We start from the raw sequence: 27,560 nt of genomic DNA, 5'->3' as shown, positions 1-27,560 counted from the left end.
CTGGGCCGATACCGATACTGCTGTGTGAAAAAGCTTAATTCTTTGATAACACAACATGTAATTTAATATTCTAATGTAATCCTTGAATATTGCAAAAGTCTTGGAAAATGATGGATTATAATTAGAGTGGAAACTTACACACAAATATTAATTGATGTTTTGAACAACTTTTCATTATTACAATTTTCAAGCACCGGTATCGGTGAGTGTATCAACATCGATATCGGCTCAGTCCTATCCATTATCCTATCCCTGATGATGGATGAGGTTAATACAAATATTGGGGAGACAGGTTGTGAATATCTTGGATGTTCTTAATATAGTGACTTCACTAACTGAAAATCTGAGACAATGTACATTCACAATTACAGTACAGAAGCATAAATATGTACACAATGAAACAGCTATGCTCTAGACCAGATACAACTGCATATCCTTTGGGCATTAGCGGCATGAAAATTAGTGAAGAAAGCAAAACACAATTTGTCTTCATGCGGAAGCTGGCACAATAAGAAAGAATAAATTAATTAATCTACGGCTGATTAACAAGAAAAAGAGGCAGGCATTCTTACTCAATCTGTGATATTGGGATCTTCCTATCTTCCAACTGTTTTATCATAGCCTTCTCCTCACTAGGTAGAAGCACAAGCAGAGATTCTCCACCACTCTGGTACCTGGCCGTGCGTCCCACCCTGTGAATATATGTGTCTACATCTTCCGGGCAATCCATTTGGACAACCCAATTCACAGCAGGGAAATCTGGAAGTGGGATGGATGGAAAATTAATTGTTGTAATTGACAATAGCTACACCTAACAGACAGATTGACTCTCGGACCTGGAGTAAAACCAGGGACTGGGAATCATTGAAAATAATTAGGGATGGACCGATATGTAATTTTGACCAATACTGATACAGTACAGGTATATAACCAAGATTTTGCAATGCAAAAGAATCTGCATATTCAGACATTTACTTTAAAGTACAGAATGGAGATTACATGTTCACATCCATAAAAATTATAACAAAATGGCACAATTTTGAACTAAATTGTAAGATGTTTATAGATTATTTGATCAGTAAAATTATTGGTAATTTTATTGATACACTGATATGCCTACATCAGCCAATACGAATAGAGTACCGATTAATAGGGGCATGCATATTTCGTTTTTGACGAAAAAAACGAAATTTGAAAAACACATTGTAGTGTTAATTTTTCATGTTTTTAAAAGGTGTGAGATGCATTTTGTGACCATGGTTTGTCACGAAATAATGCGAAATGAACTGCAAAAAGCGAAATTAACTCTTAAACACGAAACTCAGGGTTTATTCACCGACGCGACACCTTCTGAGGTCTGAATTATCCTGAGAGTTATGCAATTCCCGGAAAATTGATTAATTCTGCTGTTAATGTTGGAGAAGCGCAAATGTACTCCTTTACACAGAAATAAACTTAATACTCTGATAACTACATAAATGTGCTATTAGAAGTGAAATGTTAATTTTGTGGAATAAGTGTAGTTTTTAAATCAAATTTAGGATTATATTCACAATTTTAAAACAAAAATGTCTTTTTATATACCACTTTTCATCCGATTTTTCACCGCTATAACACCAATATTTCATTTTATTTACCGCTTTTGAACCCGAAATTGACTCTGTTTTTGTACCGAAATTTTGCTTTTTTATTTACCAAAAATATGTGCCTCTACCGATTAATCTGTCCCATCCCTAAAAATAATGTTTATATGTTTTACGACTAATTTCAAACTAAACACATGCTATTATTATTTAACATTAGGCCTTGAAAATTATTTAAAAGTTACAAAAAAAACAGGTAACTTATGTGCAACAGGAAAAAAACCTTTTTAAAGATGGTGTGAAAAGCCAGTCTATCATTACAGGTGGCATTATAATCAGAAAGCACCAATGAAATCTTCATTGATAGGAATCTCCAATGGTGTAGTGGCAAACACTGTTGCCTTGTAGACTTGCTTTGTTTATTTTTCTGCTCAGTTAGGCTAATTGGGGATGGACCTACAGAAAAAAATGGAACTGAATCACTGGATGCCTCCACAGGGGACCTTTGGACACCTTGATTATTAGCTGTTGCCTTACCACAACACAGAAAAGGGATCAGATCTCGCTAACTTACTGATCCAGTATCAATTAGCCTATTAATCATCCCTGTTCCAACAGTATATAGTGACCTACCTAGACCCCGAGAGGCTATATCAGTTGCAAACAACACTGCATGCTCCTTCTTGCAGTATGCATCATAAATAGATATTCTTCTCAACTGATGAAGGCCTCCATACAATGCCATCAAATTGATTCCTGGCTTCAGTCGACGAAACATCTCAAAGGTGTATTTTACCTACGAGAAAAGCAAATGCAATATGTATGAAACTGTTAGAGAGGTTTCGAACTGAAGTGTCACTTGTTACTTTCATGTCAATCAGATTGGATTGTTTTCTAAATAGCATGCATAGTCTGTTTATCACATATGCCCAGCGAAAGCTGTTTTTACAAACTGGAGTTTTGCTTGTCACTTTGGTGTGCAGTTCCTCCCCCTCCCCCCCTTGTTGCAAATTGTATGGGTGTGAAAGCTGCTTTACAGCGAAACAAGACACTTCATGCAAACAGAAAACTGACAGGCAAATATACAGTAAATACCTAAGGGGTTGTGCTTGTAATTCATACACAATATCAGTGAACAAAATATCACAATTTTGGTACAACTGAACACATTTCAGGTTCAAAAGCGGTACATAAAATGTTAAAATTGGGGGAGGGGGAGATAAAAAACCATCATTGCAAATTCAATCCATTCCACTGGCAAGAGGAAGGGGGTGAAGGTGGAGGGGGGGGGACTGTTCCCAATGACACAAAACTGCCTACAGAGAGACAGGTAACAAAATTCCCCTACTTTTTCTGTACAATCAATAATCCTTATTGCTTTGGCAGTCTACTTGGCTGCTCACATATGAATTAAGCAGATTACTGAATGAATTTCTCAAATTAAAAAAATAATCATACCTCTCATCTACCACGGAAATTAACAGCTTTGGGTTAAATGATACTTTGTATTATAAATCAGGCTAACGTGGTTTCCTTGAATTTGGAAAAAAAAAGTTAAAAGAGCAACAATAGAACATAATTCTTACCTCATTACAGTGTCTTCATTAATTATGTGAGATTTAACTTGTGAGAACAGTATTAAGCCCTTTTACACCAGTTTGCATGATTAATATTGTGCAGGTGTTTTTCTGTGTCTCTCCCGAGAGATCTTATCTTACCAGTTAATCTTGTAACAGACAATGCTCTAGTAGACCCGTATAAAATCCTACATTCATTCTGGCCAATTATCTCCAGACTTTTGCTGGCGCCAGTGTGCCTGGTGTCAAGATTCTTTGAGTTTCGCTTGCAATAAACTAGAGTTTATTTTCCTTTCCATAGGTGTCAGTGCAAATGGGTTTCTCATGAACTAGAATTGTAATAATTTGGTGGAAGAGCAACGACTGTATACGATTGAAAGAAAATTCAGTTTTTTTTGGTGAAAACATTTTCATGTTCTATTTTACTTCCCACAACATTTGTCCTGTGCATAACAGGTTGTATAACTATAAAGGATAAATTGTGTTACAGTCTCCTAGGAATCTGTGTGTCCACATAAGCTCCATGCCCTCATTTTGTGTAACATTTTTTCTAGTTTCTTTAAAAAGTACAATATTAGTATGTAGTACATATAAAGCTTATTTTGTGAGCTATTACCAAGTATAAAACACCCATTATGTGGGTAATTTATACTGCAATTTATTTACACCTGAAAAATAGGCACCCTCTTGAAAAGTTTAGATAACTTAAGTTGACATTCTTTGGTCCCTTGAACTTCATATTAACGAAGTTTTCCTATATTACCATTTATGAATATTGTGGAACCCCAATTTTACGTACCTGTATATAACATATTCCCACATTCTACATTCAATCTTGATGGTCCCAACATATCAAAATGTTATCAAATTTCCCTCGATTTTATCTTTTCCCACATATTAAGTTTTTTCACCTTGGTCCCCTGAGAAACGTAAAATAGAGGCTGCATTGTATAAAGTTATAATTAACACACACACTAATTTGTAAAGTAAATGTTCAGGTAATTTCTATTTTGAGTCCACACATACCTCGCAACACCTGACATTTCCAGGATTTCCAGATTGTTACACATCCTGATTAAGTTTGCACTTGTGTAAAAATTTCAATTTTGGCTTCTCAATTATTTACAGCAGATTTATTCAGTTTCCGTGAATTCCATAAATCACAGGATAGTTCAGACTTCAGAAAGTATCACATCAGGATATGAACTCTTTCATGTTTAAAACTTTATTTCACATTTTGAAGTTCGTTTTGGATCATTTCATGACAAAACCTGGGAAAATGCACTTCACATCTTTCAGAAAAATAGTGTGTTATTTGACAATTCGCGTTTCCATCAAAAACTAAATATGTATTGGGTATGATGCCTCAGAAGCAAGCCATATCGACCTGCTAGTTGCCAGCAGCGCCAAACATACAAGAGCCCGGAAACACACAAAAAAACTCAATTTTGCCATTTTGAGTCTAACATGGCAGTGAAGCAGTCAAAAATAAAGTTGTGCGACAATTTTTTCTGCATAATATGACCTCTTCTTGCAAGCGTGTGAAGTCAAACTGAGGGTACATTTCAGTGCACATGAAACACAAGCTAGCTCCTACAACAATTCAAGAAATATAAAAAAATCAGCTCCTCCTTATACTGGGCACCTTCACTAACCTGCTTGCAGCTTGACATGAACACCAGAATCTTCTGTCTCTTATGGTTCTTGATGAACGACCAAAGCACGGTGATTTTTTCATGGAGTTCGCAGACGATGGAACTCTGAACGAGTTTCTTCGGTGTTGGATATTTTGCATGCTCATGAACAGACACATATTGCGGATCCTTCAAGCTCAAACGAGCTAAATCTCGAACTGACCTAGAAAATGAAGTCAAACATGCACTCACCCATTATTATTATTAAGTCTGGAATAACAAGTTTCACATGGTGGGCTCGTATGTTATGAAAGCATTCATGTTTACCAGGACTACACTCATACTTTTGATTCAATCCTGATATTGATTCTTGCACTTCGTAAAAAAATATATTTATAAATAGTAGCACATGTTTTTCACTGGAAGTATACAGCACCAATCTGTAAGTGTTTTGCTGCATAATGTTCAAAGTTTCACATAAGATAATGAGGATGAGGTTATTGGTATCGGTTAACTTTATATCGGAACTTTATTGGTTATCAGTCAAAATTTTATATCAGTCCATCCCCATAAAACAGTGAAAGCTTGGTTCCTAATTTTAATCAAAGAAGGCTTTGATAGGATTTGCATATAGAAATGGCACCTGATTTTCTGAACATTATTTCTTGCTCCTATATTTATAAAACCATAACAAAATGACACAACTGGTGTAACATAACGGTCTACTAATATACATATTGTTATCAGATTATCAGTATAAATATACACACACAAATAAACTTATATGCAGTCTTGAAACTTTTCTGGTGATGTTATGCTCATCTTCACTGACGTTAGCTCTCAAAAGCTTTGTAACCTGGCCACATCTCACCTAGTAAATAACCTGACTGCAATAGTCATATGCTATTCAAGTCAATCAATTCTGATGAATAACCAATCCCACTTTCTAAATATGAGTTCCTTAATGACTCTGTTTATCTAAAGTTGTTTATTTATTTACGTTTTAAATTTTTAAATCAACAGTCAATCTACACCATACAGAAAAGGATGTGAAAGGTAAAGTATTACTTACTTTGTCTGTGTAGCTGAAAACAACAATGTCTGTCGATCTGGAGGCAAATTATCAATAATGCTATTCATGGTCTCCTCAAAACCCATATCTAAACATCTGTCTGCTTCATCCAAAACTAGTATCTGGAATAATGATGATAAAGACATAACAGACCACATCAACACAAATTGCATTCCTTGAAAGTGATTAAGTGCTCCCCTGTGCTTAGCACCACGCCATGAAGGCGTATAGGGGCTGTGGGGGTAACGTCCCACACTTTCTTGATCCGGTCGTGAGTGGGGGTGATGTGATCAGCATCACGCCCCTGACCGCCTTTACCCCCCAGGGTTTCCCCCAGGTACCCATGTTATTCGACGCTGGGTGGGTGCCGGGGCCGCTTCCATTGTTAGAAAAGTTCCCGGATTTGAACCGGCCGGGGATCGAACCCGGGACCTTTAGCATGGTAGTCAGACGCGTTACCGACTGAGCCACCGCGGCCACAATACATAATACATATTTATTATTCACTTTCCAGGAATGCAACCAAGGCTTATGAATTCTGCAATTTTGTTGTTATTTTTATACATAGTATAAACAATTAGTTCACAATCCTTGGTTTTGATTTCTAATATGTACTTCCTTTTTTATGCAAAACCCATTGTGTAATCTATACAAAATTTGTATAAAATAGTCTTACTTACGTGAGTAAAGAATTTCAATACTACATTTCGGGGTTCGACTGCCCCTTCCTCAGGTTCTTTTTCCTCTATGCACAAATCATTTTATGCTGCGTCAAGAGTGTTAAAAGGATTAAGTTAATAGGTTTGGTTAAAAAAAACACTTGTTAAAAACAGGTCACCATTCCTCTAAAACCCCCAGTTAAAAATCCTACTTCACCCACCCCCACCAGAATTATAACCTCCACCTACACCAAGCCCTGGTCAACCGTGGATATCCCTCCATCCTCGTCAGCAAAGAAATATCACGAGCTGCCTCACACACCACCACCACCATGAAACCTGCTGCCACCAACCCACCTGCACTCATCACCCAATATCATCCCCACCTCAACAAAATCAGGCACACACTACACTTTCTTCTCCCTATTCTCCACAGTGATCCCGAAACCAAAAACATATTTCCTGACAAGCCCAGGGAGGGAGGGAGGGAGGGAGGGGGGGAGGGAGGGAGAGAGAGAGAGAGAGAGAGAGAGAGAGAGAGAGAGAGAGAGAGAGAGAGAGAGAGAGAGAGAGAGAGAGAGAGAGAGAGAGAGAGAGAGAGAGAGAGAGAGACAGACAAGCCAGAGTGGTTTTCAAACGTCCCCCCAACATCCAAAACATCCTGGTCCACAACGCTTCTTCACCACACAACCAACAACCCCTCCCCCTGCCCATAAATATAACTGCCCTAGGTGCAAAACCTGCCCCATCCTCATTACCTATCACACCCTCCAGGTGCACATGGCCACTAGCAAATTTAGCCTCCACCCCAAAGTGACCTGCCATGCCTCAAACCTGATTTACATCCTCACCTGCAACATCTGTGGTGATTTTTACCTGGGGGAAACAGGTAACAGCCCTCAACCTCTGCTCCTCCACCCACAACCTGGACTTCACTGTCACCCTCCATACCAACCACCGAAATATTCCTTTCAAGGACTGCTTCCAGGTAGCGATCATCCACCTCTTACCACAACCAGCCAACACCTCAGTTCGTAAAAGATGGCCTATATATCAGCCATGAGTGCCACCACTCCACCTGGCCTTAACAAGGCCACCCAGTAACTCCCCCACCTCATCCGATGCTCCCTCCCAACCCATACCACCACCCTCCCAACCTATCCTGCCCACTCAAGGTTTTCGATGAGCCTGGTGATGAAACAGTGTTTTTTCCATTCTACGCACCACTTCTTCTTCGATCGGGACCTGGCAACTCTGCAGGGCTCCAACTTCCAGTTCAGTCTCTTTCTTCTTACTCTGAAGATGCTATGATCTAGTTAGCGAAAATTATTTTTTCCACTGTCTTGTGAGTGTTTCCTTTCTCCTTCTTTGATTTTTATTTAGCCCTTTTGGCCCTCCTTGCTTTTATCCATTTTTTCCCACTTTATATATATTTTTTTTAAAAAGTACTTTATAATACATATAATGTTATATCCTACTCCATAATATATATGTTTTTAAAAAAAATTGTGTACAGCATGCCCTTTATGAAAATCCAGGATACACCACTGATATTATGTAATCATATGTTAATAGTGTCATTTGAGCCCACTGCCGACATACTGAAACTTAAATACTATTGGTTAAAAGAAAATCATTTTTTTATTATAATTTCACACATAAATTACAAAAATATTTAAAGAACACACGGAATTTCAAATAAACTTGATGCTTCAAAAACCTCTGTCATGTTTATATATTTACCTGCATGTTTATGCAATCAAACAGTGGGTTGTCATCCATATGTTGCAGTAGCCGCCCAGGAGTACAGATCACTATGTTGCAATGATCCATACGTTTTCTTTCAAACTTTAGGTCTTTTCCACCTGGAACATACAATATTAAATACATGAGTGACAAACAATTCTACAGAGTATCAACACTTGTATAAGCTAATTTGCAAAAATTTTAGTTATTTGTCTTATGCTTCATGGTGAGGTGAAACTTATACTTTTTTATGTAAAAATCTGACTTCAGAAACAAAGCAGGAAATATTGTATTTGTACTAATAACATGCATTGAACATATGACGAATTAGTCCTAAAAAGCCTTTGAACACGAAGTATTTCCCTGGTTTCTTCTTTACGAGTAATGGACGCAGCCTCTAGTCCAACTCATTTGCAAGAACCTTGTCAAGAGGGCAGGTTTGTACGGACTACTACAAAGCAGCAGTTAAGTAATTCACGATCTTCTCACAAGATGGCTCATGAATTTTGGGATATTTTATTCATAAAAATAGGATGTGAATGGTCTGATAACCAAATAACGTAACACGTCTCTAGTGCATTAAATACATATTGTTCTTGTGAAAGGCGATCACTGTTTAAGAATGGAAATTGTCACTTTGCTTCCCATATGATGTGAGTTGGCTACAAATCAACTTGTGCTAAGGGATGTTTGGTGAAACACCTCAAGTTAGCTGGAAAAGGATCAACAATGTTGGGATGGGATGCCGGATGTTTGGTATCAGGTTTAGCAGTGTGTTTTTATCGTCTTTATGCATGAAGAGCAAGCAAACTCAGGTTGTTGTGTTTGATCCAACAGGCATCATTGTTCTAAGGTACAGGATACAGTAATCCCCGAGAGGTAGGTCGAAATCATAATGCTGCCAAAGAATATGGGCTGAGGGATTCCTTCATCCACGTTGTTACGCATGTTTTGAGGTAAGGATTTTCTCCTTTCGTTCGGTGGTATGGATTTAATTATATTTTCAGACACTTGTCTGGCATTTTTATCTTTCATGGCATCCACAAAAATACTATGCGGTACTTGCACGGAGTCTGATTTTCCTGGAAGTTATACAAAATTTGAACTTTCCATTGATTATGTACGAATATTGTGTGAAAAAAATGTATTTTGTGATTACATAATCAGTATTCTTATGTACTCTCCAACTACGTAATACTAATCAATATTTTGAATTTTTATGCATTCATGATTGAGGAATAAGACACAGTTGTATATTAATACACGTAAATGAGTTGCTAAATTTATATGCGAGACTTACCTACAGAGGTTTTATTAACTTCAATGGCCACTGCCACCATCCGCTTGGGAACTTGTTGCTTCACTTGCGAAATTAATTAAAAATACTGCCAGCAAAAACTTTTGGGACAAATTTTAAAATTCACTAACTAGGCCGAGCACAGCAGTTTTGATTGGATGACGAGTCTCATCATTGCATTTCATAAGACTATACAGACCTCTGTTCATACAATTAGCTCCTGCATTGCCCATATTTTGTTGAGGCATCCATCAACACTGTGAATCTCTCACCACGGCAACAGCATTAACCATTTCGCTACGGTGGAGCATATTTTAAAATGTAAATATTTAATGTCAAACACAACTCTGAAACATGTAGGCATGGATATAGACTTACCTATAATTAATCCAGCAGAAAAATCATGGTGGGAACCAACTTTCCTTAGCGTTTCAAAAATCTGATATGCCAATTCCCTTGTTGGAGTTATAATCAGGGCACCAACACCATCCAACACTGTCCAGCGCTTGGTGTATAGAATTTCTAAAACCTGCATCAAAGAAGAAACTTATTTACAATATGAGGGCAAAATTAAGAACCAAAACAAAATGGCTGACTCCGTGCACAGATTGCTCAATTGATTCCTAAGAGTCTGGGTTCAAGTCCCAACTGTGATATTAGTAGTTCATTTATCAGCATACAATTTCATTCATTCACATCTTGATATTCACCTAAAAATTAGGGATGGGCTAACTAAAATCTTTGCCAATAGTGATGAAGTAGAAATATACTCTACTGAATTTTACAGCCCATGTCTTATGAGGAAAGGGCCATTCATACCCAAAGTTAATAGGCATCAGGGTTCTGCACAGAAACTGTGGAGTTTGATATCCACTTTACACAACCAGAATAATTATGCCTCCTTATATTCATAAAGCTCTTATTGATGGCCAGGTTTGGTTCAGAGATTCATATGATTTGTTTTCTGCATGCTTCTGTGCAAGTGACATGATTCTCTGAAATGAGCACCTATAGAGGACTCAACAACAGTACAGAAACATAATCATAAAACAGGAAACTACACAAGGTATGTTAAGAATTCCTCTATATACGACTATATATAAAGTCAAACTGGGACTTTCGATTTTTGGGAAAATTAGAATGCACCCAGAAGACTTTTCTTGTAAGATACAAATCTCCATCACTACATGGAGCACTAACATCATTGGCAATGTGAGTCACTTGTGAAAAAAGATGACTGACAAGCAGCCTGCGAGTAAAAATGTGGAACAGATGTTCTGATGAAATTACTTGTGAACCACAGCATAAAACTGAGTAACATTCACAGAGGACTTCCAGCACATGATGGTGATGGGAGAGTAAGGGACACTCACAAATAAACATCATTACAGAACTTGAACCTGGGATTGACTGGTGAAATTTTGTGTTCAGTCCTCGATGCACTCAGCGACCGAGGCCACTATAAACAGTTGTACATTCTAAATATGACTATCTGCTAGTCATATAAAAAGAAAACTTACAGGTATTAGGAACGCCAACGTTTTTCCACTGCCAGTTTTAGCAGCTCCAAGTATATCCAAACCACGTAATGCCAAGCCAATGCTGTCCCTCTGTATCTCTGTCATTTCCACATATTTATTATCTTTCAGACCTTTCTGGGTCTTCTCAGATAAAGGAAGATCACTGAAGAGGTGCAACTTGCCTGCATCAATCTGGAATTAAGAAACAAATTCAATTTCTGTTATAAGGTTAACTTATTACTAGGGACATGAAACACGATAACACCAAAAAGTTGAGGAAGCACAATGAAGTGTTTGAAATGGATTTGGGTATGCTAAAAAGGTAAATTTTATGTTTCGGAATCACGAAATAACGTGAATTATGCTCCTTTCAGAATAACACAGAATTTTGCACTTTTAAAGCGAAAAACACCATGAAATATGCAATGTAAACTTGGGATAACACTTCTTTTGTTCAAAGAGTTACCTGAAGCACTATGAGTTCTGTTATTTCTAGCATAGCTGGTGAAAGTTCAATTCAAGAGGGATTGTCAAGCTTCACTTATTGCAGTTTGGTGGTTTAGTGTTTATTGTATATTTAGTGGGCGACGAGATGAAATGGTTTTCCAAATACAAAAAATTTTCTCAGGCAAACCTGAAAGAGACAATAGATTTCTTTTATAACCCGCAAGCCAAATTAGTTCAAATGCCCTGACTGCAATTGTATTTGAAAGAACTTTTTAACTTGCAAAATATTCAGTTGCAATTCTGGATGAAATTCAAGAAAGCAGAACAAATATAGATCTGTCGATTGGTTTGTTAAGTTTGCAATTGTCAACCCGACATGATCTGAAATAGAGTATCACTACATGGTAGCATGTCCACGGTGTGAAACGAAACCATGACAGGATATCAGTAATAGCAATCGATAACTTCATAAACTAAATTTCGAAGACTGATAAAAATATGTAAATCAGATTTAAGATCAACTTATTATGTCATATGGTGACATGGCAGACCTAACTATAAGTCAAACCCACACTAAATCCTCAGATTTTACATGAAAAATAAGACTGCACATACAGTTTAATACAGAGCTATTTATAATTTTCAAAGCTTTCCAAATAGCAAACTTTAAATCAACTTATTCTTTCGTTTGGTGACATCAGAGCATGTCTTAACATTTTCTGGCAGATAAAGCCATTTTTCGAGGACTCATACCATCAAAAGAAGGCAGTAACAAGTTAAACAAGGGAAATTTGCTGCCAGCATTGTGAAGAAACATCATACACAGTGCTCGAAAAATTTCCTTCAAAGCTAGGTGCCAGCTCTGAAAATTAGGCGCCAGGAAACTACCTACTAGCAATTGTGCATACTACAGAGTGTTTCAAAAGTTGCACAACCCAAACTTTGAAAATGTATATCATGAAAACCGTAAGAGGTATTTACACCAGGTTTTCTGCACTAAACTAATCATGTACGGTATCACTGGATTAATAAATTTATGTTAGCATGTATCCAAATTAAGGCAATTACATTATTTTAAAAAATATTGTTAATTTGCTGAAAACATCTGAGAATCGATTAATTATTAAGCCTCGGCTGGATGTTGAAAGAAATCCAAATTTCGAGGGTGTCGTTAGTTCCGTTCTAACAACAGTACCAAGGGAACACGAGTGAGGCGCTGACGTTGCTTTCAAGAAATTCTATTTTTCCCCAGTCACAAATCTCCCATATTCTTACCATCGTTACCCAGTTTCAGCAACCCGACCTAGCTGCTTTTACGATCTGGCAGGGAGAGGGGGAGAATGAATGGTCGTTCCCACTGGCCATTGACCATTGACAGATGTGCCGAAACCCTGAAGAATAACTGTTTTCCTTTCCTTAGTTGAAGAAAACCTTACATATCGTCCTTTGAGATCACCAGCCTATGCACTGTGAAGCTGCATGTTTCTTTTTGTTTCCGTCGGTACATTCATTTTGTTACAGTAAAATGGCCAATTAACATAGATTATGTAGTAAAATACCTAAAATATAAATTCTCAGCTTTGGAATCAGGATTCTGTTGTTACTGTTCTCCATAGGCATAGCTACGGGGTGTGCCGGGTGTGCCTAGGTACACTCTAATGGGCTGCTTTATCAAAGAGAATTAAAGACAGATATTTCAATAAGAGAGAAAATAAGCGGCAGTTTGTAAGAAGTTGAAAATGTCATTACTTGGTACAAACGTGTGCATTATCGCTGATGAAACGGGTGTCTATAGATTTTCGATTTTTTTATGTCATTGGAGAAAGAAGATATTGACTGCATTTTATTCTGTACTGCAGCGCTTTTCTTCTATACCTGTCACAAGCTGCAAGTGTGAGAGAGCTTTCTCCAAGCTTACCCAAGTTAAAACTCAATTAAGAACAACTCAGAAGCAGGATAGATTGGAAGCCCTGCTCTTGCTATTTGTGGAACAGGAAAAAGCTTAGTCGATTGACAGACGTCTCTTGTTATAGATGACAGTATTTTGAGGTATTTGTTTGTAACATTTATGAACATTTTGTGTGTGTAATTTCTATGCAATTTGATTTTTTCTACTACGTATATTCAGAAATTTTCAACACTGTCCTTTAGTGAATTTATATTCCTTTACAAACATCAGTGCAGTTAAAGAGCCAAGTGATTGTGTTGCAAAATATACTATTAAAAAGGTACAAGACCTCATTTTTTTCTTTGTGCACACCCAAATATAAAGTTCTAACTACGCCTATACTGTTCTCGTACAAGAAGCTACACACTTTGTGTTATCAGGGCCTCTCCGATGGCGTAGTGGTGACGTCGTCGCCTTGTAATCAAGGGACCCCGGATTCAATACTCGGTGGAGACGTAATGGCTCCAGTGGCGTAGCAGCCACCCCCGCAATCCCCGCAACGCGAGGGGGGGGGGGCGAGGTGTAGGAGCCCCACAAAGAGCTCTTGAAGTTTTTATATAATCGCAGAAATTCCACATATAGTGTCGCTTATAAAAAAAATCGATTTACGAAACAGAAATCTGGTTCCCAGTAACATCATATACGACGTCTGCGATAACAAGCAGTGACGTATTATCTCAGCCAGAGGGACCCCAGTAACTTGTCATATGGGTCCCCTTCCGAAATGCAGAATTAACTTACTTGCTCGCAGATGTCCATCGATAGGAAAATATCACTCATCTCATACCTTTGTATCTACACAGTTTGTCGTAAACGTAGTGTAGCGTGTCAATTGTCTACAGTTATGAATCCAGTAGAAATATTCAGTTGCTCAACCAGTCTATCCTTATTTTACAATAAACATCAAAATTGTTAATTCGTAACCTTTTAGTTTTACACGTGATATTTAAAATGTAACTTCCCACCTAATATTTTCAAGGGGGTTCCCAATTCTTTTCATATTGAAATAAGAGCTGATATGAATTTCCCATATTGTCTACACTTGTTACGTTTTACTTCAAAGGGGCCGAAAACCTCAGTTAAAGGTGGGACCCATAGTAAATTATCCCTTTGCTGTAAAGACCATTATCCCATCCTCTGCCATGCAGGGTATACAACGTATGAGTTAAATGTGACCATTATTTTGTGTAATTTTATAAGTTCATTTTTCTTACAATTTGGCATTTTGTGGACATTTCTGTCGAACTAGTTCTTATTTTCCAATGTGTTACGATTTTTTGATCTGCAGTGTTCGAAGGGAAAATTCCTCGCTGCAAATTTCCTTGTTCGCGTTGGGGATAGAAAAATGGAAAATTCGAGCACTGGTGGTCTATTAATAAAAAGGTTCTTGTTTCATGAAAAAGTATTTAAGAAAGTATGATCACTGGTCTATCGAAAAAAGAATGGCAGCATTAAAATTATGAATAATGATGTTGAGGTCTACTAACCTGTGGCAACCTTCTTTTATTTTGTTGGGGGGGGGGGGAGATTTCAGTCCTTCCAAGCTGCATTTCATGGAGTGACAAATTTTCAGTGAATAGAGTTCCTTCGCAGCTTTATTATCTATCACTCAAGACTAGTCCGCAGTTATTTCTTCGTAGCAGATTGAAATTTACCTTGCGATAGGTTACTACCGACAATCTAGATATCCGGTTCAACTCCCTTTACTGAAGGATAAGTTTGTTGCTTGAGTATATTACTCACTGAATATTAGAAGGCTAATATGAGCGACTCTTACGTTGAATCTTGGCCTGGAGGAACCAGGGGATGGCTTAGGGGCTGAAGGCACATTCACCTCAAAGTCCAAAAGAAGAGTGTTTACTATCTTTTTACAATTCCACCAAACAAGTATTTTTTAATATCTGTATAATATATGTAACTTCATTAAAAAAAAATATTTCAAGCAAAAATACAAAGCATCAGGAACAAAATATATGGTTTTTATTGTATGTACGCATTGCTTGCATTATAGAATTATTTTCCTGTAGTTTACGGTTATTACAAGCATAAGAAAACAGTTTTTCTTTGTGACGTTTCAGGAGAACACACGCTCCTTTCATCAGACATTTATTTTCATTTTGACTAAAGATACAGTTATAACAATGGCTAGTAATTTTTTAAACAAAAAGAATCTGTTATATAATGGATGTTGTCAATGTCATATTGTTGTAATATAGAAACTTAACTGTGAAAAAAACAGTCTGTTTTTTTAAATTATGAATCCCAAATATCATCAGGTAATTCAAATTCATCATTGTTTTCACAAAGTCTCTTGATGTTTTCTGTTACATTAAATTTTAAAGATGGTGGCTTACTCCATTTGTGAAAAAGAAAACTCCATACTGGATCTATGTTACCATTTTCATTATTTAATTTATTCCAGTGTTCTTCTGCAATGAACGAAGCTTCCCAGACATTCAACTCTGTGTTTCCCGTTAATCTTTTTAAAACCCTTCTCTTTTTAATCAAATGCTTCTCTTCGATGATATGAGTTGACAAACCTGTTCTTGGGTTTAGATTTATAATGTCCAAATCGTGTTCGTGCCATCTTATTGCCATTTTCCTTGCTGTTTGTCCCACATAATCTTTTGAACATGAACAACTTATATTATATATTCCTGTGGTTTCCACATCTGGTAGAGAGTTTCTCATTTTGAATTCATTAAATGTACATTCCAAACTTCTCGGTGATTTAAAAACAATTTTGAAATTAAAACGTCTAAAAATTTTTGCAATTTTATGTGAGAATCCCTTGTGGAATGGAATGCACACAAATTTCTTTTCAACAGATTTTTCATCTTTGTCTGTATTTCTACTTTCCTTTAGTTTTCTTACAACTTGTTTTTTGATTTGGTTTATTCTGTTAGTGTGAAAGCCATTTTCTTTTGCTACATTAAAGAGCCTTTCTTCTTCATTTTTGATATCCTCATTATTAGAACATAGTCTTTGTGCTCTCAGGAAAAAATAGAAAGTAGAAATACAATGTGGTTTTAAGTCCACTTTATGCACAGAAAGGCTAATCGGGAGTGGACCTACAGTTCAAAGTGGGATCCGAACCACTGTGCCATGTGCCTCCAGTGGAAATAAAGAGGCAACACAGACTGAAAGAGAGGAAAAGGAAAACCAACCAAAACAGACTATAATAACAGAGTGAAGGGTGGATTGAGAGAAATGAAGATAAACATTTCTCACGATGGAGTGAGAAAAGGAACAAAGAAAAGAAACAATACAGAACGATAAAGAGATAAAGGAAGGAAGAGAAACAAAAAGATAGGCAAGCAGAAAAAAACTATAGAAAGAGAGAATGAGAAACAGAAGCAAAAGGTAGAAAGCGAAATAGAGAACGAGCAAGTGGAGGGAGAGAGAGAAAGAGAAGGGCAAGAAATGAAGGAAGCTCTAAATCTGAAGAGCCAGGGAGAGAGAGCAAAGAACGCAGGAGGGAAAATGGAACAAGACCTAATCGTGAAAAAGATACTATGGTTTTACAAACACAGAGATAAAAGAGTTACAAATAAAAGTTAGTTTTCTGTATTACAAGTTCTAGACTCTCCCAAGTATCATTCCAGCTCAAATGAGGCGAAAAAAAAGTTGCCCTAGTTTCGAGTGTAAGCGAAATTTTAAAATTTTACTCGCTAAACTGCTGGAAAAGAAACACAATTCAATTGTATTCAAATATTATGCATTACTAAGGAGGGTTTCCAAGGTGGCTTAAAAGTAACACCTTGTAATCAGAGAGCCCCGAGTTCAATAGCCGGTGAAGGCACGTCTCTCCCGAAGGAGTGGTTTGGATCCCACTTGTAACTAAATATTAAGATTTCACCAGATTTCTGACTGTGATGCACCGCAAGTTCATAAGTCCTATAGGCTCGAATGTCAGTTAATGAATGAATGCTTCCCTAGTTAATGTTACCAATGTCAAGACACTGTTCAAATTAAAGGGGATTCCAGGTAAGTGTCTCCTGTCTCATTTTCCCCAGCCTCTACATCTTCCAACCAGTAACATAAATTTTCCCCTTCGTAAATTTTCTGTTAGTTTTGTGTAATTTGTCTTTTAATTTTTAGGTTCATTTAACGCCGACACGTCAGTCAAAATTGTCAATTTTTACATAATCTTACATTAATTTTTGTATTAAGTCCTATGTTATGCACAGATAGGCTAATTGGGATTGGATCTACAGTTTAAAGTGGGACCCTAACCCGGGAACCCTTGATTACAAGGTGATAACGTTACCACTATGCGATCGGGGAGATCATTAATTTCAGATGAAATTCATGATTTGAAAATAAATTTATTAAAATTTTGTTACTATACACCAAACTCACACAGAGCATTGTCGTCCTATTAAATTTTGCGCTTTACGTTTTATAATAATAATATGATGATGATGAACGTTAATTTAAATGTTTATTGTATTATTTAATTTGAGCCTCAATAAATTAAAATAAGTCAGTTCTTGGGTCTCAGCGCGGCGCAAAAGATTTAGTATAATTATTGTATTAGGTAAAAACAAAAGACAAAATGCGAAAATGGGAATCTCTGAACCACCCTCTTCCATCCTACATTTTCTTCAATTACCATTATGATGCATATAACCTAGATATGTAAAAAAAATCGGAGAGCATCACAGAGTAAGTCAACGAAGTAACTGGCTTTCTTGTTTCGGATCAGACTTGTACGAACCGACGTAATTTGTGTAAACTAAGTGAAGGCGATTCACTTCCTCGACTTCCAAGACTGTCTGTCTTGTATTTTGAAAGTAGCCACCCACTGAAGGAATGAATGCACTTCCCTGAGTTTCCAAGGTCTTTGCGCGGACAAAACATAAACCAGATGTCAAAGCAAGATAAGTTTACAAATTGCGGTGTGAAACCCTCCCCCTCCTCCGCTCCGAGCGGCACATGACCGGTGCCGCAGATGGGAGCATACACATTCAGAGGGTTGCTTGCCCAGAAACGACAGCAGCGCCATAAGCGGAAAATCCTCGAACTTGCAGAAGGCGTGGGAACTAAATACTTGTCTTTTTTAAAATAATATTATGTAATTTCTGTTGAAGATATTGTGCAAACGCTTAGAATTATCTATATAAATTCACGACACTAAGATGTACAATATTGAACTTAAATGCTAAAATGGTTTAAAACTCTTCAAACGCCCCATTTAAAGCTGCTTTCAGATCCAATTAATGCTGAATTTCCAATTTTTTGTACGCCAAACTAGAATCCCAAATTGATTTTTTTATCATTACATCACTCCATGTATCCTTCTAGAAAAGCCTTGCAGAGTATCATCGAAATTGGAAGCATATGTTAGGAGATTTTGTCAATAGAAGGAGAAGCAGTTTTCAGCTGTTGAGAGAAACATCCAGCCGAGAGATGTTAATTATTGAAGATCAGGCACACACAGGAAATGTACTGCGTAGAAATTTTTAGCGAAAAATTCATTAACATCTCCATGCTGGGAGGAACCAGGCAATGTCGAAGTATACTGTATTTCAAAGGCAACAGATCCCGTTGCGGTAGCACAGGCAGAGACGATTCCACACAGGTAAAACAGCGACAGCGAGAAATCAGGCGAGGCCAGGCCGGCTCAGTGGTTAGAGAAATCCTACGGTATGCCAGAGACCCAGGTTTGAATCCTGGTCGAGGCTGCATTTTTCGCTGAAAATTTCTACGTAGTACATCTTCTGTTTGTTCCTAATCTTCAATAATAATACCAACTCTTAACAATTTGTGGGATCATTTGTTGGTGTTCGACTAGTCGTAAAACAGTTGCTTTGTGAGGTACAGCAGAAGCAGGTAATTTTTCTTGGAAAACATCTTGCACATGAGTGTAAGAATGAGTAGCAAAATACTCTTCAACAATGCACAAGCGCGGCTCCAAAGAATACGCTATGCTGAATCAATTAAAAGAACAGGCATAGTAGCGTCGAAAGTGAGCGAAGAGAATTCAGTGTAACCAGAGGCAGACTAGGATTCTCTCATGAGTCCAATTTCAGTACAAAATCTTGGTTTATGATTTTTCACGTAAATGTATAGCCAATACTTAGGCACATGTGGCATGCGTCTGTTGACATTATTTCGACCTGCTAGCATTGCCATATGTGTCCCAAAAATGGCACTTTTTCACTCAACCCATAAAATATGCAATAAAAAAAAAACATCAAATGTTGCACATGACCAATATTCATTGCAAATGACAGATTGACATGGCATCAGTCTTCAGACATCTAATTATTGACCCTTCGATAATTTCTTACGTATTTTTCTCACTCAAAAGTGCATTTCCGGAAAAAAAAAGTAACTCTTCCTTCCGTCAGTTATTAATTTATCTAAATTCTCTGTATGGAGAAAGCTGATAATTTTAAGCATTGAAAAATATCTCAATAGATGAGACTTTATAATGCAGAAAACCTGGTGTAAATATCTCTTACAGTTTTCATGATATACATTTTCAAAGTTTGGGTTGTGCAACTTTTGAAACACACTGTATAAGAAGCTGAGCATCACAGTACTCAAAACATCGCTAAATCATTCGAGAAAACAACAAATGGGGTTTTGGGAGACAAAGAGTAAGAAATTATTACAGACTCTGGAATGTTCACAACGTTGATTTACGTGTTAAGTGTTTTTATCTTAATAAACTGCCTTGGTCAGCAACTTATTGGTTTTGATTTTTTTAAAAAATAAATCATTTGCTAACTTACGCTGTACTGTAATTTGAACTTAGAATCATCAAAATTTCATACATATTACAGCATTAGATCACAGTCGCCAGGCTGAAATTTTTAGTTGCCATGTCGACCTAGCAACAGGGATTTTTCGAGCCCTGATCATATATATACTATATGTAGAACCAACTCTTTTGTTTAGTAAAATTATTGCTTTTGGACATTAATAAGATCGAGAATATATGAAAACTTTTCTGATAAATCTAATTACTAGTCCACACCACTTAGGATTTGTTATTCCCAAGTAGCTTCTCCATTACTTTCTACAGGAGGCCATAGGGTGGACAGACACACATTAGTGAAAATCTCAACCCTTTGTGCCCATACTGTGAGTAAAATATTATTTTTATTGTTTTAAAATAATTGAAGAAGCTGTGACTATGCATATACCTTGTTCAAAAATTCCTGGCCACACCGCTGCAAATCAACCAAGATGACGTCATAGTGCTGACAGTACCTTCACGTTGACTGCGGATTGTGCCAATCGTAGAACTGCGCATGCTCAGCTTGAAGTCTTCTGTAGGTAAGACTTGTTGAATCATACACGACTTGGGCTATAATGTCTGTGACCGAATTATAAATCCATTCGTTTTCAATATTTAGAGTTAACAAGAAAACAATGTATTGTTGTTTCGAAAAACACCTATTTAATTGTAATATTCTGTTTGAAATACTTTTTAAGAGAAGCAGATAAAATAATGCAATATGGTTTCAACACATGGATAGGAGCATACAAGGAATAGATCAAGAAGGATGGTGAGGTCCAGTCACTGTGATACTAGCTCGCCACACGAAGGGTCCCCAGTTCAATTCGCCCCTACAACACATTTAATTTAAACAATAGAACGGTTCCGATTGATTTATGATTTTTTTCGAGTTCTCCTAGCAGAAAAACAAATTATCGTAGAATTTTGGAAATCACTGTCAATTTAGACCTTCCTTAAAGTAATTAGCACTGTTTGAATTCGAAAAAAAACGTCATTTATGTCGAAAAGAGAAAACATTGCGCAAGCATGCACGGTTCCCATGGACATCTGTTGACAAGACAGTAAATATCGTAGAAGTGTGGGAATGAACGTAGAAGTAAATCGGAACCTTAGTAGAATGCATTTAGGGACTTTATTTTAATGCTAAAGGAACCAAACCTAACCACGAAAGCATATATTGAACAAAATCTTAAGTAACCACTAAAACTCCGCAGTATGTGTTAACAGACGTACATCGAAATCGAACCATGTAAAAATTGGGTAACTGTTCGTTATATCGGAGACACATTTCTTCATATTTACAGAAGAAACACTACTTACGGAAATGAGTTTCACCAAGCTTTTCAACGTTCATCGAGGTATTTTCTTTCATCGTGGATATATTTGACCGAGAAATCACATATTTTTTTAAGAGGAATACCTCACCAATGCACAATTGCCATTGCTTTCACTACGTGAACTGCAAGCTGCATACGTCTGATGACGTAAGCCCCTGTCAGTGTTAACAACCCCTTTTTTTCCACTATGCTTGCCTAACCTAACCAAACCTAACAATCGGAAATGGTTTGTGGGGCTAGTCGTCAGCTACCATGCATAATGGTTCGTGGGGCTATCCGTCAGCTACCCGTGCATAATGTAAAATTTTCACACGTGACAAACACGATAGTAGGTATTTTTTCGGTGAAGGTTGGAAACACTGCATAACCACAACGTGAGTCAAAATGTTCCCGCCATATTGTGTGTTACAGAAGCAAAGACAGGAATAAAAAAAATCAATGTGAAAAACTGTGTTTGTTTCCATGTAAAAAGCATAATGGCACCTTGAACTATGTTCCGCAATGCACAAATGGTAAGTACAAACCATGCGAAACACAAAATATCCCATTTTAATGTGTCTCCGAGATAACAAACTGTTACCAAAAATTGAATTTGTAGCATGATGTAATCGCAATAAAAGAAAAGGAACTTGGGCCAGGTTTTTCCTTGGATATAACAATAATAACACACTTGGTAGAAATAACAATATTTATATTATTATGATTATTATTGTATAATAATAAATTATAAACTTATAAAAATAAAGAATTTTGGTAACAGTATGATATAGTGAAAACACATTTCTTCAAATTTACAGGAGAAACTACTTACGGAACTGAGTTTCTGTAGACTTTTGGTGTTTTCTCCCTTCGCTCAACTTATTCGGCTGGTAAATCATGTATTTTTCGACATTAATGTATTTCCGATGCACGATAGCTCTTGCCACCATTACCGTCGACTACGCGAATCAAATGTTATGTAACCCCCTGTTAGTGTAGCAACCACGCGGTAGTTTTACAAGATGACGTGTGAGCGGGTTTCTTTTTTTTTCCAATTTAATTTTCAGTTTGCCTAACCTAACCTTCCGTGAATGGTTTGTGGATCAATTTTCGCTTAACACATTGGGGTCTCACGACGGGCATAGCCCACAGTGCACTTAAAGTCAATGTGGACGAATGACGGGCATAGCCCGTCCTGCGGTATGCAATCGCTTTGCCGATTGAACGACGGGCTATGCACGTACTTAGTCTCATGCGCTTGTTCATTCAAGCCCCTGTGTTGAAATTCCGACCGCTAGGTGACTCATGTGCTATTTTTATCTCGCACCTGTGACTGTTTGTTGTCGGGTTGATGTACTGTGCATTGTTTAGAATGGTGTCGTTAGATCCAGACTGCATAGAGGATTCCGCCTCAGAGTTTGAAGTTAGCGACGATTTTGATGATGCAGATGAATTTGAAGATTTGGAAGGTACGTTATATTCGTAATAATTATTGTCGACAATATAAACAGTGTTGCAAACTCTAGTATTTTATGAATGAAGTGAGAAGAGGTAATTTTTTAGGGTCTATTCATCTTGTCTCTTGCTTGATTCTCCTACATGCACTATTTTTAGTTTTTCCATTTTTTTATTTTGTATAGTGTATGTCAAATGAAAATTTATTTTATTTATTTGTTTAATTTTTACAGATGACTGAGAACCAACTGATACATTGTCTGGTCCTGTCCTGCAGCCACTTTTTCATACAAAAGATAATTACATGTAATTTGTAATTATTTTTTGTTATGTGCACATAAGAAGTATTCTTATGCAAGATTCAAAAGATGTATTGATAGTTTATGTAGTTAATTATTGAAATTTCCAGATTACGAACTTAAAATATCTCTATATTAACATTTGTTACAATGTTGTACTTTTTTTCTTCACAAAACATTGCTGAAAAAAATATTAAAAAATGTCTGAAAATGAAAAGAAAATTTAACAAATTTTGTTCATTGAAAAGAGGAAGTTTTGTAGATTTAAGAAATATGTGGTAAATAAAAACAAATTAAAAATATTTTTTCTATGATTTTTTTAAAAACAACCAAAAACCGCAGACCAGAGGTAAAAATGCTGTATTATGAGGCCAGACCCGAATGTGTTAAAAACCTTCTGTGAATAGTTTGTGTGGCATTTTTCGGTTAATAAGTTTGGAAACACTGCATATCAGCTGACGATAGACAACGTGAGTCAAGATTTGCCTGCCATATTGTGTGTAACGAAAGCGAATTAGCAACGGCTCCGGTACCCCATTCTACACCCTCGATTTCAGTAACATTTCAAATATTTTCATGAAAATATTTAGTTCCTCATGAAAAACAGTGTTTGCAAATAGCACGGAAGTTAAATTTTTTAGATCTACATGCTACTAAACTTATGTTCTTTATGAAATTAAAAATCCTTGCGTAATGTCAAAAAGGTTTTTCAGAATTTCTATGATGGCAAATGATGGATTCATGTCACAGGCACACGTCTGATTTTTTTCTTTTTCTTCTTATCATTGACTTGTGCAATGGGAACATTTGCCATTGCGATATGTTATTTGTGTGATATATTGGCAGATTGGACATTTCAGACATTGGATTTCATTTATGCGACTTCAGAAATTGGAAATAATTATTTCTTTTTGGCAAAGGGGAGGGTTGTTTTTTTCTGAATGACTTGTGGGATGGGATAATTTGCGACTTCTTATTTTTATGATGGGAAGGGAGTAGAGGGTGGTACTCTGTGGAAAAGGACAACAAGGACTTTCAACGTAGGAGTTACTTCATTTTTGGACTTACAAATTGAACTTCGACCCACAATTCAATACCTGGCCTTGGTAAAAAGAGGTAAGTTACCTTCTTAGGTTTAATTTTAGCCTTCATTTTTGGTATCTTCATGTGTCAATGCGGAAAACAGTGAGAAACAGTGTTGGGGGCAGGTGACTCAGGCTAATTTCTAACATACCTTTAAAAGGGACTATAGATAAAGGCGGGGCCGCGGTAGGGTAAGTCAATTACCCCAGGGGTGGAGCCCAGAATCGGTGGGGAATTTGGACTCAAAAATTTCAAACTACAAAATCTCAACTTCAAACGGCTGTACAGTCGTAAATACTTCTTTCGGCGCTCCAATTTTTTTATATTCACAATTAGGATCACATAATCTTTAAAATACAAGAAAAAAATTGAAAATTCGAGGGTGTAGGGTACTAGTTTACTATCCTTCAGACAGATTTCTTCATTTCTACAGAAGAAACTACTTACCGTAATAAGTTCCTGTAGTATTGTCTAACATCTTGAAGGTGTTTTGTGTGATGTGGGAATGTTTCATAGCGGAAATTCAACCATTGACGCATAGCCCCACGAACCATTTCCAGTAATGTTAGATTAGGTAGGGTCACAATAGTTAAAAATTCGTTTCGAAAAAAATATGCGTAGCCCCACACACCATTCGCGCATAACCCCACACACCATTCTCGCATAGCCCCACGAACCATTGACACATAGCCCCACAAACCATTTGCGGAAACGTACGTTCTTCAGTTACAAAAATACTTTTTTTAAAAAAAAAATGATCAAAAAAACGTGAATACACGTTAAAAAATGATCCGCGAAGCAGATAGGTAAGTACAAATGTCAAAAATTGACGAAACTCAGAAGTTATAGGTGTCCGAAGGATAGTAAACATTTACCAAATATTGTTATTTAGGTAAATATGCGATAACGCCCGGACACCTTTCACTCATTTATTTCGGTACTATTATCGTATGAGGGAAACACCTAGGAATCATATATTTCGGACTTCTTTACATTGCTAACGTGTTGCAGAACATTTCTTAAGGCGAAATAATGCATTTCTAACTAAGATAATATCTATTTCTTCTATTTACGAGTACTTACTGTTACTTGTTGTTTCGAATTTGTAACACATTATGGCTCTGATAGCGTACTGGTTTAGGGGGCTACTTTCGTGCCCAGATTTGAAACTATGCTAATACATCGCATTTACGTGTAGAACTTGTAAAATAACCTTGCGATTTACCACGTTCATTGTCCATACAAAGCAATTCAGAACCATATTTCTTTCGCAATTCGTTAATGCTCTTCCTTTACGCACAACAATCTTGCAACCTTGAATATTGACGTCAGACGAGGAATGCCTACGTGGTTAGGTTAGGCCTGTTAGGTTAGGTTCCATTAGCATAAATACAAAGAAAAATTAATATTTTCGCTAAGAGACGCATTACCTTGTATTGCCTAACATGAAAAAGCTCTCTCCAGTGACGTCAGAACACAATGTTGCTACAGTGTTGTGCGATAAGTGACACCCATTCGGGGAATATGGCTTGTTCCGTGGAGCTGCTGTTCTTATGGTAGGGTTACGTTACGTTAAGAAAACATAGTTTATTTCGTTTTTTTTTTATCGATTCCCATACTTGACTGCCAATTATTACATGCAGATTCGTGATTAGGAGGTCTCAATTAGTGAGTAGGCGAATTTTCATAGCAATTGGAGAGTGGTCCGGTATTGTAAACGCATTCCAAAAAAATTAAAAATACTCGACACGTGGTTCTAGTGAAAACACGGCGAGGCTGAAACACTGGCTACGGGGTTGCATCATCTTAACACACGGAACATTGCACTCTCATGCAGAAAGCAAATGGCGGGAGCAGAAACAGCGTGTCGGACAGAGATTTTCGCAGAAAACAACACACATTCACATTAAAATGGATCAAATCTATATTCAGGAACTTCCCCAACGCTAAAGAAAATGATTTCCGTAAGTACTTTCTCCTGTAAATTTGAAGGAATCCGTTTCCCTCATACGATAATGTTACCTTTATTTCCTTAATTTTACCACTGGTAATTACCTATTTTGCCTTGCGGAACATTCTTTAAGGTGAAGTTATGCCTTACCTCCACAAACCATGCACGTCAGCCCCAAAAACCATCCACGGGTAGCCCCACAAACCATTGACGTTAGCCCCAAAATCCATCCATGGGTAGCCCCAGAAACCATCCACGGGTAGCCCCAGAAACCATCCACACAAGGTTAGGTTAGGCCTGTTCGGTTAGGTTCCATTAGCACTCATTTCACCCCTAAATTCATCGAAAAAAGAAAGCGCGGCGCCATCTGCACGCACACAATGTAAACAACGGCATAATGTGGCAGGCAAATGCCAATTTATTACGTAAAAAGTGATTAATTCTTGTTAGGCAGCATTAAACTACGAAGTTTTTACTTTCCGTGAAAGAAAATACCTCCAAGAACGTCCAGAATGCTAAAGAAACTCATTTCAGTAAGTACTTTCTCCTGTAAATTTGAAGAAATCCGTCCGGGCGATATCGCATATTTACCGTTATTTATACCATTCTACCCCTACAAATATTTGTCATCGCCCGTCTGATTTTTATTATATCAACCACGTTATATATAAATACCAATAGAAATATACTGCCAAATGTATTACAGTGGCATACTTACAGTGTCATATTTCTTTACAAGTGTGTCTATTTCGACCTCTTCGACAGCTGATCGTTTTTGTCTTGTCCTGAACACTTTTATTTTACCATTCCTTTTGTGATATTTTTTTGCAGAAGAGTTATCATGCCCCTTTCGATTAAGCTGTTCCGTATCCATTTCTCCAAACACGGTTTCTAAAGGACTGCAAAAGCAAATCGCAAATCCGACGACTACATCAAATATGTACACAGCATATGCGCTGCCATAGACATGTGCGCTTCAGTGTTGCCACAATATGAGGGAACAATTTCCCTTTCCAAGAGGCAAAATTTCCCTTTTTGGACCAATATTTCCCTTCACGCAAGCAAATGGACATTTCCACTCAATTTTTTTTACAACAATTTTAAAAGGCCGAGTTTGCTGCCACGCACGTGTCAGCAGTAAGAATAAACATCAAATTTGCTGCTGCCACGTAAAACGTCTGCTAAGAGGATGTTACAAATCTTAAGAACAGATTAAGAC

General features: G+C 37.1%; 1 protein-coding gene across 1 annotated transcript in view; it reads right to left on the bottom strand.

Moving 5' to 3' along the window:
* LOC145988766 (putative ATP-dependent RNA helicase DDX10) overlaps nt 1-27,295 on the bottom strand; it is a 46,619-nt gene extending 19,324 nt beyond the window's left edge. The window contains exons 1-8 of the mRNA XM_083123941.1: nt 27,060-27,295; nt 11,089-11,280; nt 9,947-10,097; nt 8,269-8,390; nt 5,867-5,988; nt 4,816-5,017; nt 2,217-2,379; nt 573-759 (exon numbers count right to left, since the gene is read on the bottom strand). Of these exons, the coding sequence (XP_082980067.1) occupies nt 573-759; nt 2,217-2,379; nt 4,816-5,017; nt 5,867-5,988; nt 8,269-8,390; nt 9,947-10,097; nt 11,089-11,280; nt 27,060-27,215 (1,295 nt within the window). The 5' untranslated portion in view covers nt 27,216-27,295. The remainder of the gene's footprint in view (nt 1-572; nt 760-2,216; nt 2,380-4,815; nt 5,018-5,866; nt 5,989-8,268; nt 8,391-9,946; nt 10,098-11,088; nt 11,281-27,059) is intronic.
* Nucleotides 27,296-27,560: the final 265 nt, after the last annotated feature.

The sequence above is a fragment of the Lepisma saccharinum genome, chromosome 6, assembly GCF_977018435.1.
Source record: "Lepisma saccharinum chromosome 6, izLepSacc3.1, whole genome shotgun sequence".
NCBI lineage: Eukaryota > Metazoa > Arthropoda > Insecta > Zygentoma > Lepismatidae > Lepisma > Lepisma saccharinum.
Note: the sequence above shows the minus strand (reverse complement) of the source record. Positions and strands in the feature narration are given on the sequence as shown.